At 30.8% G+C, this 15,964-nt stretch overlaps 1 protein-coding gene and 1 long non-coding RNA gene across 2 annotated transcripts; one reads left to right on the plus strand and one right to left on the minus strand.

Annotated features, from left to right (window-relative positions):
- Positions 1-10,656: 10,656 nt before the first annotated feature.
- Positions 10,657-14,757, plus strand: LOC105132658 (shikimate O-hydroxycinnamoyltransferase-like). Its single transcript, XM_011036266.1, has 3 exons — positions 10,657-10,755; positions 11,385-11,840; positions 13,533-14,757. The coding sequence occupies exons 2-3, from the start codon at positions 11,433-11,435 to the stop codon at positions 14,418-14,420; spliced, it is 1,296 nt and encodes a 431-aa protein (XP_011034568.1). The 5' UTR covers positions 10,657-10,755; positions 11,385-11,432; the 3' UTR covers positions 14,421-14,757.
- A 236-nt stretch (positions 14,758-14,993) lies between these two features.
- On the minus strand, positions 14,994-15,964 carry LOC105132659 (uncharacterized). The gene is made up of 2 exons (XR_843618.1): positions 15,695-15,964; positions 14,994-15,601 (listed from the first exon to the last, which is right to left on the minus strand). It is a non-coding gene; the product is annotated as an uncharacterized LOC105132659 (long non-coding RNA).

A 15,964-nucleotide genomic window follows, 5' to 3' on the forward strand; every position in this document is an offset into this window, starting at 1 on the left:
TGTTATTATATCGTGAAATAAATAATACTTTATATAACATATTTTTTATTGTTCGATTAAACTATTTACAATTTCATCATGTGAATATATCCGATAAGGACTATAGTTTTCACAAATTTTTTTAAGAGTGCAACAATACTAGGTAAAATATAATTAGGAACAAAATTAGGATTGCGATCAAATTCTGCAAACACCACGTCATCAAGCGATCTCCGTTCAATTTATGTAGTATCATTAAATATTGTTTAATGTTATTTTTTCAAAAAAACACAACTAAAAATATTTTTTTATTTTATTGGGTCAGACCCAGTTCAATATATTTTTAGTTTTGAATTGAACCAGTCCAACCGGAACAATAGAGTCATGCTCCACTACTCATTGAAGAAACTGTTCACGTGAACAATAATTTCATTGTTCATGGGTTTTCTAAGCACAAGAAGAAACAAAGAGTTGTTTCTTATGAATTTGTTGTACATCCATAATTGATAGTAGGCTCCACCATTAAAAAATTACTTTGAAAATATTACCAAATAACAATAGCTGTCGAGCAAATCTCATTCGCATCCACAATATCAAACAACATCAAAATAAATGTTATTGTTCAGAACTTAATTCTCCAAATTTTGCTCTCTTTCTTGTACTCGGAATCCAAATACATTTCCTATTATATGTTTTTCCTCCTCTTTCAAAATGATAAGAAATTATTTTAAAATTGTTTTGAAAATAAATTCATTTTACCTTTTCATTTTTATCTCTTAAAAAATATTATTTTATTATTATATTGTTTCTATAGTAAGACATTACTTAAACCCGATCAAGAAATGTATTATTCATGAGACAGTTATATAATAATTGATATTTATTATATATAATTAAGAATAAACAATCTTAATCTTAAAATTTAAAACTTATTCTATTAAAAATTATTAATTTTATTATTTAAAAATCTCTAAATTGCACAGAAAATAATTATTTTATAGTTATCGAGTCCTCTGTCATTGATAATCAACTCCATAAACCATGAAAAAAAGAATATTAACATAAACATTTGATCATTCTTTCTCCGAACACTCATTCATGAATATACAGGCTTACTGTCTCGTTATAATTGCATCGTATAATTAATGGAATTTAAAGATTTAAAACTATATTTTATTACTTCTTGGGAAGTAATATCATGCCTATAATGGTTGAAATAAGTCTTGGCATGATAAGTTGATACAGAAAATTTTAAATTAAAATACTAATTCAAATAAGATATCAATTTAAGAAAATGATTCGGTCACCCGAGAATCTTCAACCTCCGGTGCCCTCAGTCAACCCTGAGGACAAATTTTGATGCTGTAATGTCTTGGTCTCATCCCTTGAAAATCGGCATTTACTTCTAATTTTTATGTAGTACGTGATTGCAAAATATATTAAAATAGAATAGTCTTATCTTCTCCAAGGGTATGCTTTCCGTCAATAATAAAATAGAATAGTCTTATCTTCTCCAAGGGTATGCTTTCGGTCAATAACCGTTAATTATTTTATTTCTCTTTTATTCAAATTCTCCGAGTATGTCCATGCTTGTAAAAGAAGGTGATAATAAATCATAAGTCAATTGTTAAACCATGATTAATTTTTAATCAACTTGCAAAGGCTAATGGTTATTCTTCTTTATTTTTTAAAATTTAACTTATTACTTAACTAGATCATTCCCTGTCACCATGTCATGGGTTTGATTTACTATTTTTTAATGCAAGATAAAATATTTAATCATTACTAATATATTTTATAATGAAAATAAGATAAAAAAATTTCAAATTAATTTGAATTAATTTGATAAACTTACAATTCAGATCGTAAGATCATGATAACCTTATAAAAAAAGTTAAAGAAACATAAAACTCGGTTTTCAATCAATTTAGTGTTGATTTATAAAATAAAAAAAATTAATTAAAAATAACTTAAAAAACTTAGATGAACTTAATTTAACTTGCTTTGTATAAACTAGGAAAAAAAAACAACTTGGAAGCACAATCCTAAGAACAACGTAATATTAAAAAATATAATTGAAATAAATAAATATAAAAAACTAAATATATAAAGAAGATTGATTGGTTGAAAGGTAAGATTGAAAAAAAAATCTTTTAACAAATATTATTATAGTAAATAGTATTTTTATAAGTGTGGCTATAATGATTTAGCCATCCACTTTATTTTTTTAATTTAATTTGATCTAATATTAATAATGTCAATTTAAAAAGAAAAAATAACAAATTTCCATACATCAACCAGTAACATGTAAAAAACATATTCATGTGATCACAACTCTTAGCACAGGTGTATAAATTTTTTTATAATTGGAAAATACCAAGTTATCACCAAAAATGTATTTTTAGGGGTGCTTGAGATTACATGTAAGATATTTTTAAAAACAATATTTTACTTAGAAATACTTGAAAATAATTTATTTATTTATTTTTATATCAGTATATCAAAACCATCATAAAATATAAAAACAATTCTTTTTCAAAATAAAAACTCTTTAAAAAAACTTCAAAAAATAAAAACAAAAATTATGTGAAACACCCCAAAATAACTTCAAATTCTTAAATTCCTAGCCCAATCCCTTCTAACAAAGCCCCCCTTCACTTCGTATTTCGGCACTCCCATGTATTTGCTGGACCTTCGGCCCAATAACAAATCCATGGGTTGAGCTGGCAATTTTAGGACCCACCTCTATTGGATTTTTGCATTAAAAAAAAATTGAAAATTTTTTTTAAGTTAATATTTTTTATTTTTTAGTTTATTTTTTTATAAAATAATATCAAAAATAATTTTTAAATAATTAAAAAAATATTTTTATATATTTATTTTGATATATTTGTGAATAAAAAATACTATAAAAAATAACTGCATTTTCAAGCAGATTCTTAATAATATTTTATAACATATCCTTTATCTTATAAGTTATACATGAATTAAAATATTAAAGATGTATGTACTTTATATTACCTAAATTATATAAAAAAATTATATTTATCAATGTTGATTCTAACACAGGACTTGTTAATGGATAAAAAAACACAATAATTACTGCAAAATATCATACGCTATATTATTCTCCCACTTTATATATATTCAAAGCAGGGATATTCCATTGATAAAAGATTGCAAATGTACAAAAGAACATAACACAAAATATATTTGGTAATAAGGTATAATTTATTTTTTATTTTAAAAAATATTAAATTAAAATTTTTAGATATTTTTATTTATTATTTTGATACATTAATATTAAAAATTTAAAAAATATATTTCAATATTTTTTATAAATACACACATTAACAAACACGCATTTAATAACATTCTTTACAAGTCTCAAAAATTTTATAAACATTTCACTGATAATAATTTATATCATTTATACAGCCTGTTTTTATCGTAAAAAAAACGGAGTTGATTATAATTTAATTCCTTAAATTTTGCTCTTTTCTTGTGCTTTGAATACATTCTCTCTTATATGTTTCTTCACCTTTTTTTTTTTAATAATAAGAAGTTATTTTGATAATAGATTCATTTTATTTTTTTATTTTTATTTTTTAAAAAAATATTATTTTTATCATATTATTTTTACAATAAGACACCACTTAAACCTGATTAAAAAATATATTATTTAAATTAATTTAGAGGTGTTTAGGAGTGTAATAATAATTATTTTTTAAAATATTTTTATTTAAAAATATACTAGAATAATGTTTTTTAAAAAATATTTTTAATATAAAAACAATAAAAAAACATTTAAATTTTACGGCGCGTGGAGACATAGCCAACCCAGTCTCGACCAAACTTACTTCCCCTAGAGATGCTTACACGTGTCCCAAAAAACCACGATGACTTCATGCCCCGCCGACCTTGTGCACGTACGATGTCAGAAACTGAAGGACTCGGGGGATATTTTTAGCAACATAAAACAAACGAGCACGGCGACCAAGAACTCAAGAGGGCTCCCCACGCCATTAATGATGTTCGGCTAAGGACAGGGAGGAGGAGGGTTCCTCCCAAAACTTGCAGCAGGTCACCATCCCACCAACCTCCCGCTTGACTCCGCGTCCATTCTAGTTCCTTGCTGGATGACAACGGTGATCTGTTTAATTTTATATTTTTAAAAAATATTTTTATATATTTTAAAATCATGTTAAAAATAATTTTTAAAAAATATTATCTTAATATATTTGCAAATAACAACAATTACAAATATATTTTTAAATCCCGAAATAAAATATCTACTAAAATGGTGGTGAATTGGGTTAAGGATAAGATCTGAATCTTGGAGAGGATGACTTCTTTAATCTATTCAGCAGCCTGACCATGTCAATAAACTGGGATGACAGGAACGAGGTTGGGCTCCTGTTTTGTGTCTATCCTGACTGGTTCTCGACGGAGCAGTGAGATTGCTTTTATTAAAAAACTAAACTAGTGTTTTCATATATTAATATAAAAAAATTAAAAAAATAATGTCAATCCAATTAAGTGAATAATAGCAGGTGGAGTGAGAAATTGGATTAACTGATATGACTAGATTACTCTAAAATAATACCGATATGTTTGAGTTCGATAAGTTATTAAGAAAGTAGAAAGATTTTAGCCCAGTGGCAATGATCTTGTGGATTCATTGAATATCTCACCTAACAAGATGACGCCCAACAACCTCATTCCATCGTAATATTATTATTGGTGGATGGTAGTGAGCATAAAATAAAAAAAAATTGATTAAATTGAGAGAATTAAAAAAATTAATTAAATTAATTAGAATTTTTTAAAAAATTAAGCAATTTGATTTTAGTTTTATAAATTTAAAACTGAAAAAACTGAATCGAACTCCAATAAAAAAATCAAATCAAATCAAAAAATCAAACTAATTGATTTGATCATGTTTTTTTTTAAATAACTAAATTTAAACTGGTCGGTTTGATTTAAATTGATTTTAATTATTTTTTTAATAAAAATCAAATGAAACAATAAATAATCACCTGAACCATGGATGGGTAAAACTTGCGGTAGTTTCTGCTTTTTAATTAATTTCTTTTGTTAAGAAACATTAAATTGATAGGTTTTTAAAGTTTTTTTTAAATAATTTGGATGTATTAATATTAAAAAATTAAAAATACTTTACGTCATAGCACACAAAATACTATCAAGTTGACTTGGGACCTTTATTAAAAAATTACAACTATACAGAGACAATTAAAGAAATAAGAAGAACACTATCACAATAGTGTCTTTGTCTTTTTTCCTTGAGTTTATTTTTATCACGTCTTCCATGTGCTGTTTGTGATTTTTTTTTAGTTATGGTCACTTCCATTGAAATATTCCTGGGAGCTGAAGGCTTCAAATAAATTTCCAAATTTTATCAGAGGTCAATTTAAATTTAAACCATAGCTTAAAGGCACAATAAAATGTCAAGGACCCGACCTAAAACTAAAAAAAAAAAAACACAATGGCTCATCTAAGATTTCCACTTAAAAGTTCATTTTTATCCATGTATTCTCCGCCAACTCCTCTTTTAGTCTATTCAGTTTTAGCATTTTGTGTTTTGATTTAGAATTTTTTTTTTGTATGATTTAGTTATTAATTTCAGAGAAAAGAAAGTGAAAATTGAAGAAAAAATAAATTTTATCTTACAAGAAAAACTTGTTGAGATATTTTTTACCCTTGATCATGGTGTAAAATGTAGATTAAGGTTCATATTTCTTTTAATCTTGGATGATTTTTTTTTTAACCAGGTAAAAGATTGTATAGGTTATATGTTGTTTAATTAAGGTTTTAAAGGTGTTTTTTTTCATGTTTTTTGATAAAAATTAATGTTTCAGGTCTAAAATATTGAACCTGACTTTCCACTCATCTTAGATACCTAGAAACTAAATGATGCATTATCTATTTTTTTTATAAAAAAAATACCATCCGATCTTTTAAATAAAAACAATGGTTATGCACCCTAGCTTGACCTTGGTTATCATGGGTCAAGGGTGTTGGTTCATTCAAACCCAGTCATTTAATTTTTTTTGTCAAAGTCTTTATGTTTTATTTTTATATTCTCATTGAATTTTTATTAAAATAAATTAATAAAAAATAAATTAAGGGTATTATTTTATCAAATACAATACTATTTTTACTTGATTTTCAAATAATATCATGATTTTTTTTTAATAATGCATGGAGAGTTTTTTTTATGCCTCCTTTCTTGATTTATTTTCTTCTATTTATTGGCTTTACCATGCATGTCTATTTTTATCGTTGCATTGTTAGATAAAGAAAATAAACTAAAAAGTTCCCTGCCGCATCCTTCATGTAGTATATTATTCTTATATTTTTTTAATATATTTTCATGAATATTATTAATTTTTTTATTAAAGCTTATTTTCACGACTACAATAAGCTCTTGTTAAAATAAATATTCAGGTAAAAAAATAGAAAAGATACTAATAAAACAAACAAGCTTCAGTTAAATAAATATTTTTTTTTCAAATCATTTAAAGTTTTTTATGTTTATTCTAATTACTTTCTGTTTTTATCAAGTAAACACGTAGCATATATATATATATATCTTTATAGAAAGATAGATTAATAAAAATGAAAAGAATTATATCATTAAATTATTTTGTTTCTAGGTAATTTAAATTATTTTTTTTCTTGTAAGAATTATTGGCATGTAATTAAATAAAAAAATTGAGTAGTTCTCTTAAGATTAAATATTTTAATCAATATGTATGCTTGATTTGACCATTAATTAACACTAGTAGTTCTTTTAATATTTATTTATACATATAATTAATGATTCATTTAATTAAATATCCATGTCAACTTTTCATTTAACAATTAGTAATTTGACTTGTTACATAATTAATTCTTCTCGTGAGTGTGACTACAGTTATTAATAATCGACCTCGTAGGCATTATTCCCCCAGCAATCCGCTTGAATTTATCAAACTATGCAGTGATTAAAAAATATTAGATTGAAGAAATCGTCCAAGAAATAAATAGAATACGGGGTACAAAGTTAGACTTTAGCTTATTTACTTACGAGTGTGATTATAGTTTTTTTAAAATATATGTGAATAATTGTTTTTTTTTTAAATTATTTTTAATATCCGTACATCAAAATAAAAAAATAATTTTTTAAATTTTTTTTTAATAATTTTAAAACACAAAAATAAATATACTTTAAATAACATGACCAAATTAATCTAAAAAAATACCAATTGTTTTGGATTCTATACTTATCAAGTATGTAAGGTGATGAGTTTTGCTCTTCCTATTTTTTTAAAATAAATGTTTGTTCTTTAAAAAATATTAAAAAAACTATAAAAAAACTATTCCAATATAATCTTTTTAAAATATTTTACAACAAGCATCATCAATCACACAATTAAAAATCAGAAAAAGTTCTTAATTCAGTGAGGTCCCAGCACACCAATCTTGTTAATTTATTGAATATCCCACCTAACAAATTGACAATCACCAAACTAATTCCATCATGATATTATTATTGTTAGTTAAGCAAGCGTTCTTGATTAAATGGCACCTTCCACCAGATTCTGTTGAGCTTGGAATAAATGGCCATCACCAGTGACAAGCTGCTTGTGATGTATTTATTGCTTTTCATCTATTTGAAGCTCCTAATCCTGCAGAAAGGAGAACGACGAGTTTCAGAGTGTATGAACATAAGATTTAATATTTTTACTCGAGAGGGAGATCTGTGAGTTTTCCTTCACCACGCACGTCACAACTAATCAAACTTATTCCCAGTGAATTGGAAAAAAAAAACATTAATTTGATTTTTTCGTGCTAATTATTGAGTTTTTATTGGGTTAATTTTATGCTTACCTTATGTCCTAATTAATTCTTCGACCGAGTCACACTTTACTTGTATAGAACGCTTTACAGCTATTTAATAGAAACTTCTTTTTTAAAAAAAATTATAATACAAGTAATTACATACTTTTTTGGTTTTTTTATGATCCAAGACGTTCGGTCAATTTATATATAATTAATCTTTGAATCCATAAAATATTCTACAGGTCTAATAATTAAGTAAAGTATTGTAAAAATAACAGGTATACTAAAATTTGAATCCAAAATGCAAAGATAGAAAAACTCTGCCAGGATCGCTGTGCTCCGAGCCTCGGTGCAGGTTAATTGCATTTTTTTTATATATAAATTAATGTGGATATTCGAGCTAGCTTGCGCACACCATCACTAATCCCACGAGCCTGACAGAGAACACTGCTGTCTTTTACATTAATATACGTTTACAAGGACGTCATCGTCTTGAACCAGGTTCGCGGTTTCGAGTTCGGATCCTTGTATGGAAATCGGAGAGAGATGCCGAGATACACACTTGCTATTTTTTCAAAAATGAAATTATTGAGTGGATTCGAGTCCAGAACCTCAAATTGAATGTATCTTTTGTCTTGGGCGCCGTAGCAATGAAAATTTAATTTTTATTTATTTATTTATTATGGTTATGAATCATTTTAATATACTAATATTAATAATAAAATTTGAAATAAAAAAATATTATTTTAATATATTTTAAAATAAAAAATATTTTACAAAATAATTACTACTATACTACCGTGTATTTTAAAATTACCAACTTCAGCCTATATGTAGAAAGCCAAAAGGCAATCTTTTTTTTTTTTTTCAGGATGAAATACCTTTTATTAAACAATATATTATACACACGCATGCTTTTGAAAGTCTAAGATGATATGTCTATAAAATGCCAAGGGATTCTGGTATTATTAAGTCCAGGTAAAATGAGTTTGACTTATTTACAAGTTTAATATTTTAAGTTTAGTTATACCTTGAATCAGAATATATGTGAGTCTTTTGAGATGTGAGGCCTAATACTCTTCAATTTAACTATATATTAAATTCATATTTATATGGGTTTGATGAAACACTAAACCTAATATCTTTATATTCAATTATACGTTGTACCATTTGTGATGAGCTCAAATATACATGAATGCACGCGAGATGCTAGATCAAGTATCTTTGAGTTTAGTTATATGTCAAGCCCAAATACATGCAGGCTTGTCAAGATGTTAGACTTAACATCCCTAAGTTTAATTATGCGTTGAACTCAAGTGCACGTGGGTTTAGTATGCTATCATACCCATTCCTTTTGGGTCTAAAATCATTTTAAATCTAAATATATACAATATTGATAATTTTTTTTGGCTCCATACTAGATCATGAGGATTTGCTGTTTATATATATTTTAACATTCATAAATATTGTATAAGAAATATTTATCTTTTATTAATATTATTAATAAAAAACAATGTTTCAATCTCTTTATTCAAATAACATGATAAAATTCAAATGCTAAATATATTTTTTAAAATGATTCATACTTTTTATATTATTTAAATATTTATACTCTATTTTTTTAAGCATTTATTACACATAATTTTTTTTTTGTTTTTACTTGGATATCCTCACACTCTTTTTAAAGAGTGAAACTAGCCCCATTCGGAGTTTGTGGTTACCTCTCTCAATAAATACTATTCCCGGTAATTAAATTTGTATTCTCACTCTTATAAGTAATGCTTTAATCGCTAGACCAATACTTTATTAATATTTATTACAGATAACAAAGAATAAAAAATTTTAATTTTAAAATTTAAAACTTTTTTTATATTTATTATAGTTTTTTTTTATTAAAAATCACTGATTTTATTGTTTTTTTTTTTTATTAAAAATCACTGATTTTATTATTATAGAATCTCTAAATTGCACAAAAATTATCAACTCCATAAACCATGAAAAAAAAAAATCAATATAAACATTTGATCATTCTTTCTCCGAACACTCATTCATGAATATATAGGCTCACTGTCTCGTTATAATTGCATCGTATAATTGATGGATTTTAAAGATTTAAAACTAGATTTTATTACTTCTCGGGAAGCAATATCATGCCTGTAATGGTTGAAATAAGTTTGGCATGATAAATTGACACAGAAGATTTTAAATTAAAATACTAATTCGAACAAGATATCAATTTAATAAAACCCAGGACCTAGCTAAGTTTTTTTTTTTAATGTAATTAACTTAGTTAAATCCAATTTAAGCTTAACTGGGTAAATAATTAAAAAAAACTTTTAAATATTATTTTTAAAAGATAATCGATGCCATAACTTGCTAGCTACCCTAATAATTCACCCCTCCCATGAAGCCCCGGGGATAAGCATCCTGTAATGCCAGCCAAGTTGCTTGCAGAGTGGTTCTCACCAACCTGGTCTACTTTCCAAAAGCACAAGAAAATAATAATTTCCATAGACAGCAAAGTTGGTAACGCAGGGTGAGCCGATTGACCGGTGGCATCGCTGTTGGTTGACGTGGCAACGAAGAAATGATATGCTTTTAAAAGTAGTTTTTGTTTTAAAATGTAATGATATATATATATATATATATTTTTTTTTTTTTCAACATTAGTGTATTAAAACAATTTAAAAGTATAAAAATAATAATTTAAAACAAATATTATTCTTAAAAATAACGAAATATTGGTTCAACCACGCTAAGCCAGAATAATCAAACACCATTAGGCGGGGGTTGGTGGAAATGTTTCCATGGAGAAACAGGCACCTTACGGGATCACTATAAGTGGCCCTTCAACATCCTTACACCAACTCCACTGACACCGTTCACATTTTAGATTTTATCTCTCCTTTTCTGCTTCCTAGCCTCTCAAAGGTACGCTAGCTCTTCTTGTCGTTTTTCTTGATTAATTCTTGTGAATCTAGCTCTGTCTCTTCTTAATCTTTTTTGGTTTTTAAGCAATTAGACAAGGTATTTTAAGCTCGTAATTAGACTGATAAATGCACGAGTTAATGACTTATGTAACTCCTTGTGTCTCTTGGAGGAGTTTCACAGGCCTTGGTGGTTTGTAACTCTTTTACCTGTGTCCTTAAATGATTTGTGTTAGGGAAGGGTTAGGGTGGAAGGATGAGAGAAATCTAACTGGGAAAGGTTTGGAAACATTGATTCTGTGTTTTAAATGATGGTGATAGATATATTTGCTGTTCTTTTTGTGTTGGCTCAGCAGTAATGTTGATGGAGTCATTTTTACAATTTAAGATTTAAGAAGGGCAAAGGGCCTTTTTTTTTTTTTTTTCTTCATGTTGTTTTTTGATGTCTCGGATATAATTCCACAACAAAAAGATTTCATTTCCATTATTTATCAATGCCAGCCGCTGCATATAACTGTGCAACCCACAGAGAAACTTTGGGTCCACAAACAGTTGGGGGCTGGAAAGGGCAACAGTCATCATTCAGAGAACACCCACTATAAATTTTATAACAATTTGCCTTTCAAACTGCAGAGAACTTGGTTTGGGAGTGGGATAGATAGAGCATTTGGGTGGAGAAAGATGATAATCAACGTGAAAGAGTCAACCATGGTGCAGCCGGCGGAGGAGACGCCCCGGAGGGGGCTGTGGAATTCTAATGTGGACTTGGTGGTACCAAGGTTCCACACCCCAAGTGTCTATTTTTATAGGCCCACAGGTGCCCCAAACTTCTTTGATGCAAAAGTGCTCAAAGGGGCTTTGAGTAAGGCCCTTGTGCCGTTCTACCCCATGGCAGGACGGTTACGTAGAGATGAGGATGGTCGCATTGAAATTAATTGCAATGCTGAGGGAGTGTTGTTTGTTGAGGCTGAGACCACCTCAGTTATAGATGATTTTGCTGATTTTGCACCCACTTCGGAGCTCAAGCAGCTCATACCTACTGTGGATTACTCTGGCGGGATATCTACTTATGCACTTTTGGTTCTGCAGGTATGCGTCTTCCATTTCTATTTTTCATCTAATTTGGGACTTATTTATGTTTTGAACTATGGAGCCACTGTGCAAGTGATTTATTTTTGACTTTGAATATTTTGCATAAATTGCGGCGAAGTTTACCTCTTAAAATTCTCCTTTTCAAGGCCTGATTTCTTATGAAGCCATGAATATACATGTCCTTTAAAGCTGCACAGTTGAGTCAATTCAACTCAACTGAGAAGTTTCCATGGCGGCAGGATGAAAAATCTGCATATAAGACCGATCTGCTGTGAACTGAAAACCTCAAGTCACCCAGTGGCTTTTGATTGTCACTTTATTTAAGCCAGGAATAAAATGCCAGGTCATGGTATCCTGAGGCAAAGGAGCAGTTGTTTTTATTCTAGTTTTTATGATTTCGATATTACATGGAAACAAATTTTGTTTCCATACAATAACAACAATAACCACCCTGAAATTCTAATGTCTAGAAGTCTCTACAAGAAGACTGAAAGATAGCATAGAGTAAGGTTGATTGGCGAGTTTATGATCGAGGGAAGTGGTTAGTACAGTACACCAAACTTCAGTTGTCTGTAGCCGTATTGAGATCATATCACCTACTAGTTTAATGCACACCAGCTGTCCCAACTCGATAAATAAGTGCTTGATAGATGACTTGAGAGACATTAATTGGTAGCCTAACCTTTGGCTGGCTTAGTATACATTTTGATGTAACCTCATAAGGATTAGATGTGACAGATAGTGCATCACACATGGGATTATCAGCTGGGATGGTCGGGACAGAGTACTGAGGTGATGGTAAACAACCACACATTTGCTTGATAGGATCCCCACAGAAATAAATCGGTGGGAACTTTCAGAGTTATTATCACATGACCTTAGTCCACTCGTGCATCGATGCTATGTTGGTGTAATCACTCACTCCATGATTTGAAGTGAGCAATTCTGGTAATTGTACTTCATTTTGCCATGCACCTGGATACTGAGAAGATGTGTCATCTGAAAGGTCTAAAATATAAGAAATCAAAGGGAGGTGGTTGAGAAAATTTCCACTCAAGAGAGCTGGTCAAGTCTGACCGTTGTTTTTTTATTTATTTATTTATTTTTGGTGTTGAATATATAGACTCAGTATGCAGAAATTTGGTTTAGCTGTGTTGAATATACAGACTCAGTATGCAGAAATTTGGTTTAGCTTGGTAACGTTATGCTCATCTATCTCTAGTGGTTTATGGGCTTCGTTTTTCCAAACAAACATGAATGCGTGCTCTGTTTCCGTGGTTTTTGGAAAATCTTTTTTATCATTGAACTTAGATGAAATTTACCTTATGTATCCACGATTATCCACTAATTGAGCATAATAAATGAAGAAGACGTTGCTGTTTTATACTTTGCAATTGATAAAGACTGACTCCAGGCAGAATTGACAGGCCAACTTACAACATGTGCAGAAATTAGCAAGCAGATTCAACTTCTGGATGGCATACTTTTTGAAGCTACTGAATGCACTTAAGATATTTTAGAATAATTAACTCGCGTTTTCTTTTTTGGAATAAAGAATTTTGCATGTAATAGAAATCTCCTGCATTTATTCTGATACTTAATTAGACAAGTCCACCAATCACTTAATTCCAGATTGAGGTGGTGCTATTATGAGCTCACTATAAGCATGATTTTGGTTATTCTCTGCAGGTGACTTATTTCAAATGCGGAGGAGTTTCACTTGGTGTTGGTATGCAACACCATGCAGCGGATGGGTTTTCTGGTCTTCACTTCGTGAACACATGGTCAGATATGGCTCGTGGACTTGACCTTACCATTCCACCCTTCATTGACAGGACCCTTCTCCGTGCTAGAGATCCACCTCAACCTGCATTCTACCACGTTGAGTACCAGCCTCCACCGTCCATGAAAACCGTTCTTGAAACCTCAAAACCAGAGAGCACGGCAGTCTCCATTTTTAAGTTGTCTAGGGATCAGCTCAGCACCCTCAAAGCCAAAGCAAATGAAGATGGAAACAATATTAGTTATAGTTCATATGAGATGTTGGCGGCTCATGTGTGGAGATCAACATGCAAAGCACGTGAACTTCCTGATGATCAAGAGACCAAGTTATATATTGCCACAGATGGTCGGTCAAGATGGCAACCTCAACTCCCTCCTGGTTACTTTGGCAATGTGATCTTTACAGCAACACCAATTGCGGTAGCTGGTGAAATGCAATCAAAGCCAACATGTTATGCTGCAGGAAAAATTCATGATGCATTGGTGCGCATGGATAACGATTATTTAAAGTCAGCTCTTGATTATCTAGAGCTTCAGCCTGACTTGTCAGCCCTTGTTCGTGGTGCCCATAGTTTCCGGTGCCCAAATCTTGGGATTACTAGCTGGGTTAGATTGCCAATCCACGATGCAGATTTTGGCTGGGGCAGACCCATATTCATGGGGCCTGGTGGGATCGCATACGAGGGCTTGTCATTCATCTTACCCAGCCCAACAAATGATGGGAGCATGTCAGTTGCCATATCTTTGCAAGCTCAACATATGAAACTATTTGAGAAGTTCATATATGACATTTAACTGAATAAGCCAAGGCTAGCATCCTCTCGTGGTTTTCGTCGTCCTGTCAGTAAAACCAGGCCGGGAAAATTCAGTATACCATTTTTTCTCTTGTTGGCCATGTATCTTTCTCAGTATTTTTTTCACGCATGGTTTGATGTAACAAGACTATTTCAAAGGATAATACCCTCCTGACCGAGGGCTTATGTTGTGAACATATCAAGACTCTTTGAGAAGCAGAACTGTATTCAACCTAATTTGATGTAATAAGTGAGATGGTTGCATGCCACAGCATCAATTGGAAACTAGTTGGTTGATACATTAATGACAGTGGCAACCACGTTTCGACATTACGTAAGGGGATTGCGAGCTGTCTGAGCTGTTTGCACGTTTGTGGTCTCTTTTGCCGTAGCATTTAAAGATCATATATCCGCCAAAGCTTTTGGTTTTTGAACCATTTGCCTCTTGTCACCTGCTAGAGTCGGGCATTTGTTTTGGTCTGGTACTGTTTCAAGTATATTTCAATGGCAAAACTGTTGACCTCTTCTGTTTGTTTTGTTTCTCTAATTGAATATATCGATTACAAACAACACATGGAGGAAAGCTGGCCGATGCGCCAGTACAAGCTCAGTACTGAGATGGTCAAACATGATGGTGAAAGATAATTCTAGGACAGTCATTGACAAAGACAACACTTGATCGTTTGTCATGCTACATGAAAAATAATTATGCTGAAAGAAATACCACAAAACCACAAAATCAATACCAGGAACCAGAGAAAGGGGGAACGAGGGGCCGTAATCAAACAAGAATTTCCATGTACTTCAAGGATGCCTGTAAAGCTACCAAATGTAATTGGGAGTCGACTGAGAAATGAGGCATGAGGGGCCATAACTAAAGCAAGCTAGCTACCATAATCTTGGATCCGTAAATATGCCCAGTTTGTAAGATCTAGAGTGATAGAAAAGGAAATACGAGAATGAAAGCCAAGCTCACACACAACATGGTGGCTGTCACAAAGCTGCTAGCCTTTGCTGACAATAAGGCATCACTTCTTCCCCCGTGCTTAGGCCGATGGATACTATTTGCACCACCATAAGCTCCCTTTCCTTTCCGTCCCTTTATTGAGTGAAAAATCTGATGCTTTCCCTTGTATTCTCTTCTTTCACCTTCTCGAGGCAAACCGATCTTGCCTTCTAGATCTGCAGGTGCAATAAGTCTAGAAAATTAGTGTCCCTGGCCTAAAAGAGGAAAGCAGCAGATTTGAACTACCATAAACGAAAACGAGTTCCAACCGTGAACTTGTCCTGGCATAGGAGGTTCTGGCTTGTCGAAATCTTCATGTTGTGGAGTGGATGTAACTCGATGAAGGGCCATGCTACAAAAGATGGAGAAGGTCCAAGCTAGAAACTTAACCTTCATTTTTCTTTTCCTCAATTTCTCTTCCTTTCTTTTTGAAATGCTTTAGGAGGGGGAGGATGGCTTGGAGGTAGAGGTTACCTGTTTTGATAGGCAAAAGAGGCTATATAGATGATAGGGTTGAAGGCTCCAGGGAGAGGGTTCCA

This window comes from Populus euphratica, unplaced genomic scaffold (assembly GCF_000495115.2).
Source record: "Populus euphratica unplaced genomic scaffold, PopEup_1.0 scaffold87.1, whole genome shotgun sequence".
NCBI classification, from domain to species: Eukaryota; Viridiplantae; Streptophyta; class Magnoliopsida; order Malpighiales; family Salicaceae; genus Populus; species Populus euphratica.

Bases quoted from the DNA above. Each gene is read 5' to 3' on its own strand.
- LOC105132658 (XM_011036266.1), top strand. From the start codon at position 11,433: ATGATAATCAACGTGAAAGAGTCAACCATGGTGCAGCCGGCGGAGGAG. The intron at 11,841-13,532 runs GTATGCGTCTTC...TATTCTCTGCAG, and splicing joins ATGCACTTTTGGTTCTGCAG to GTGACTTATTTCAAATGCGG.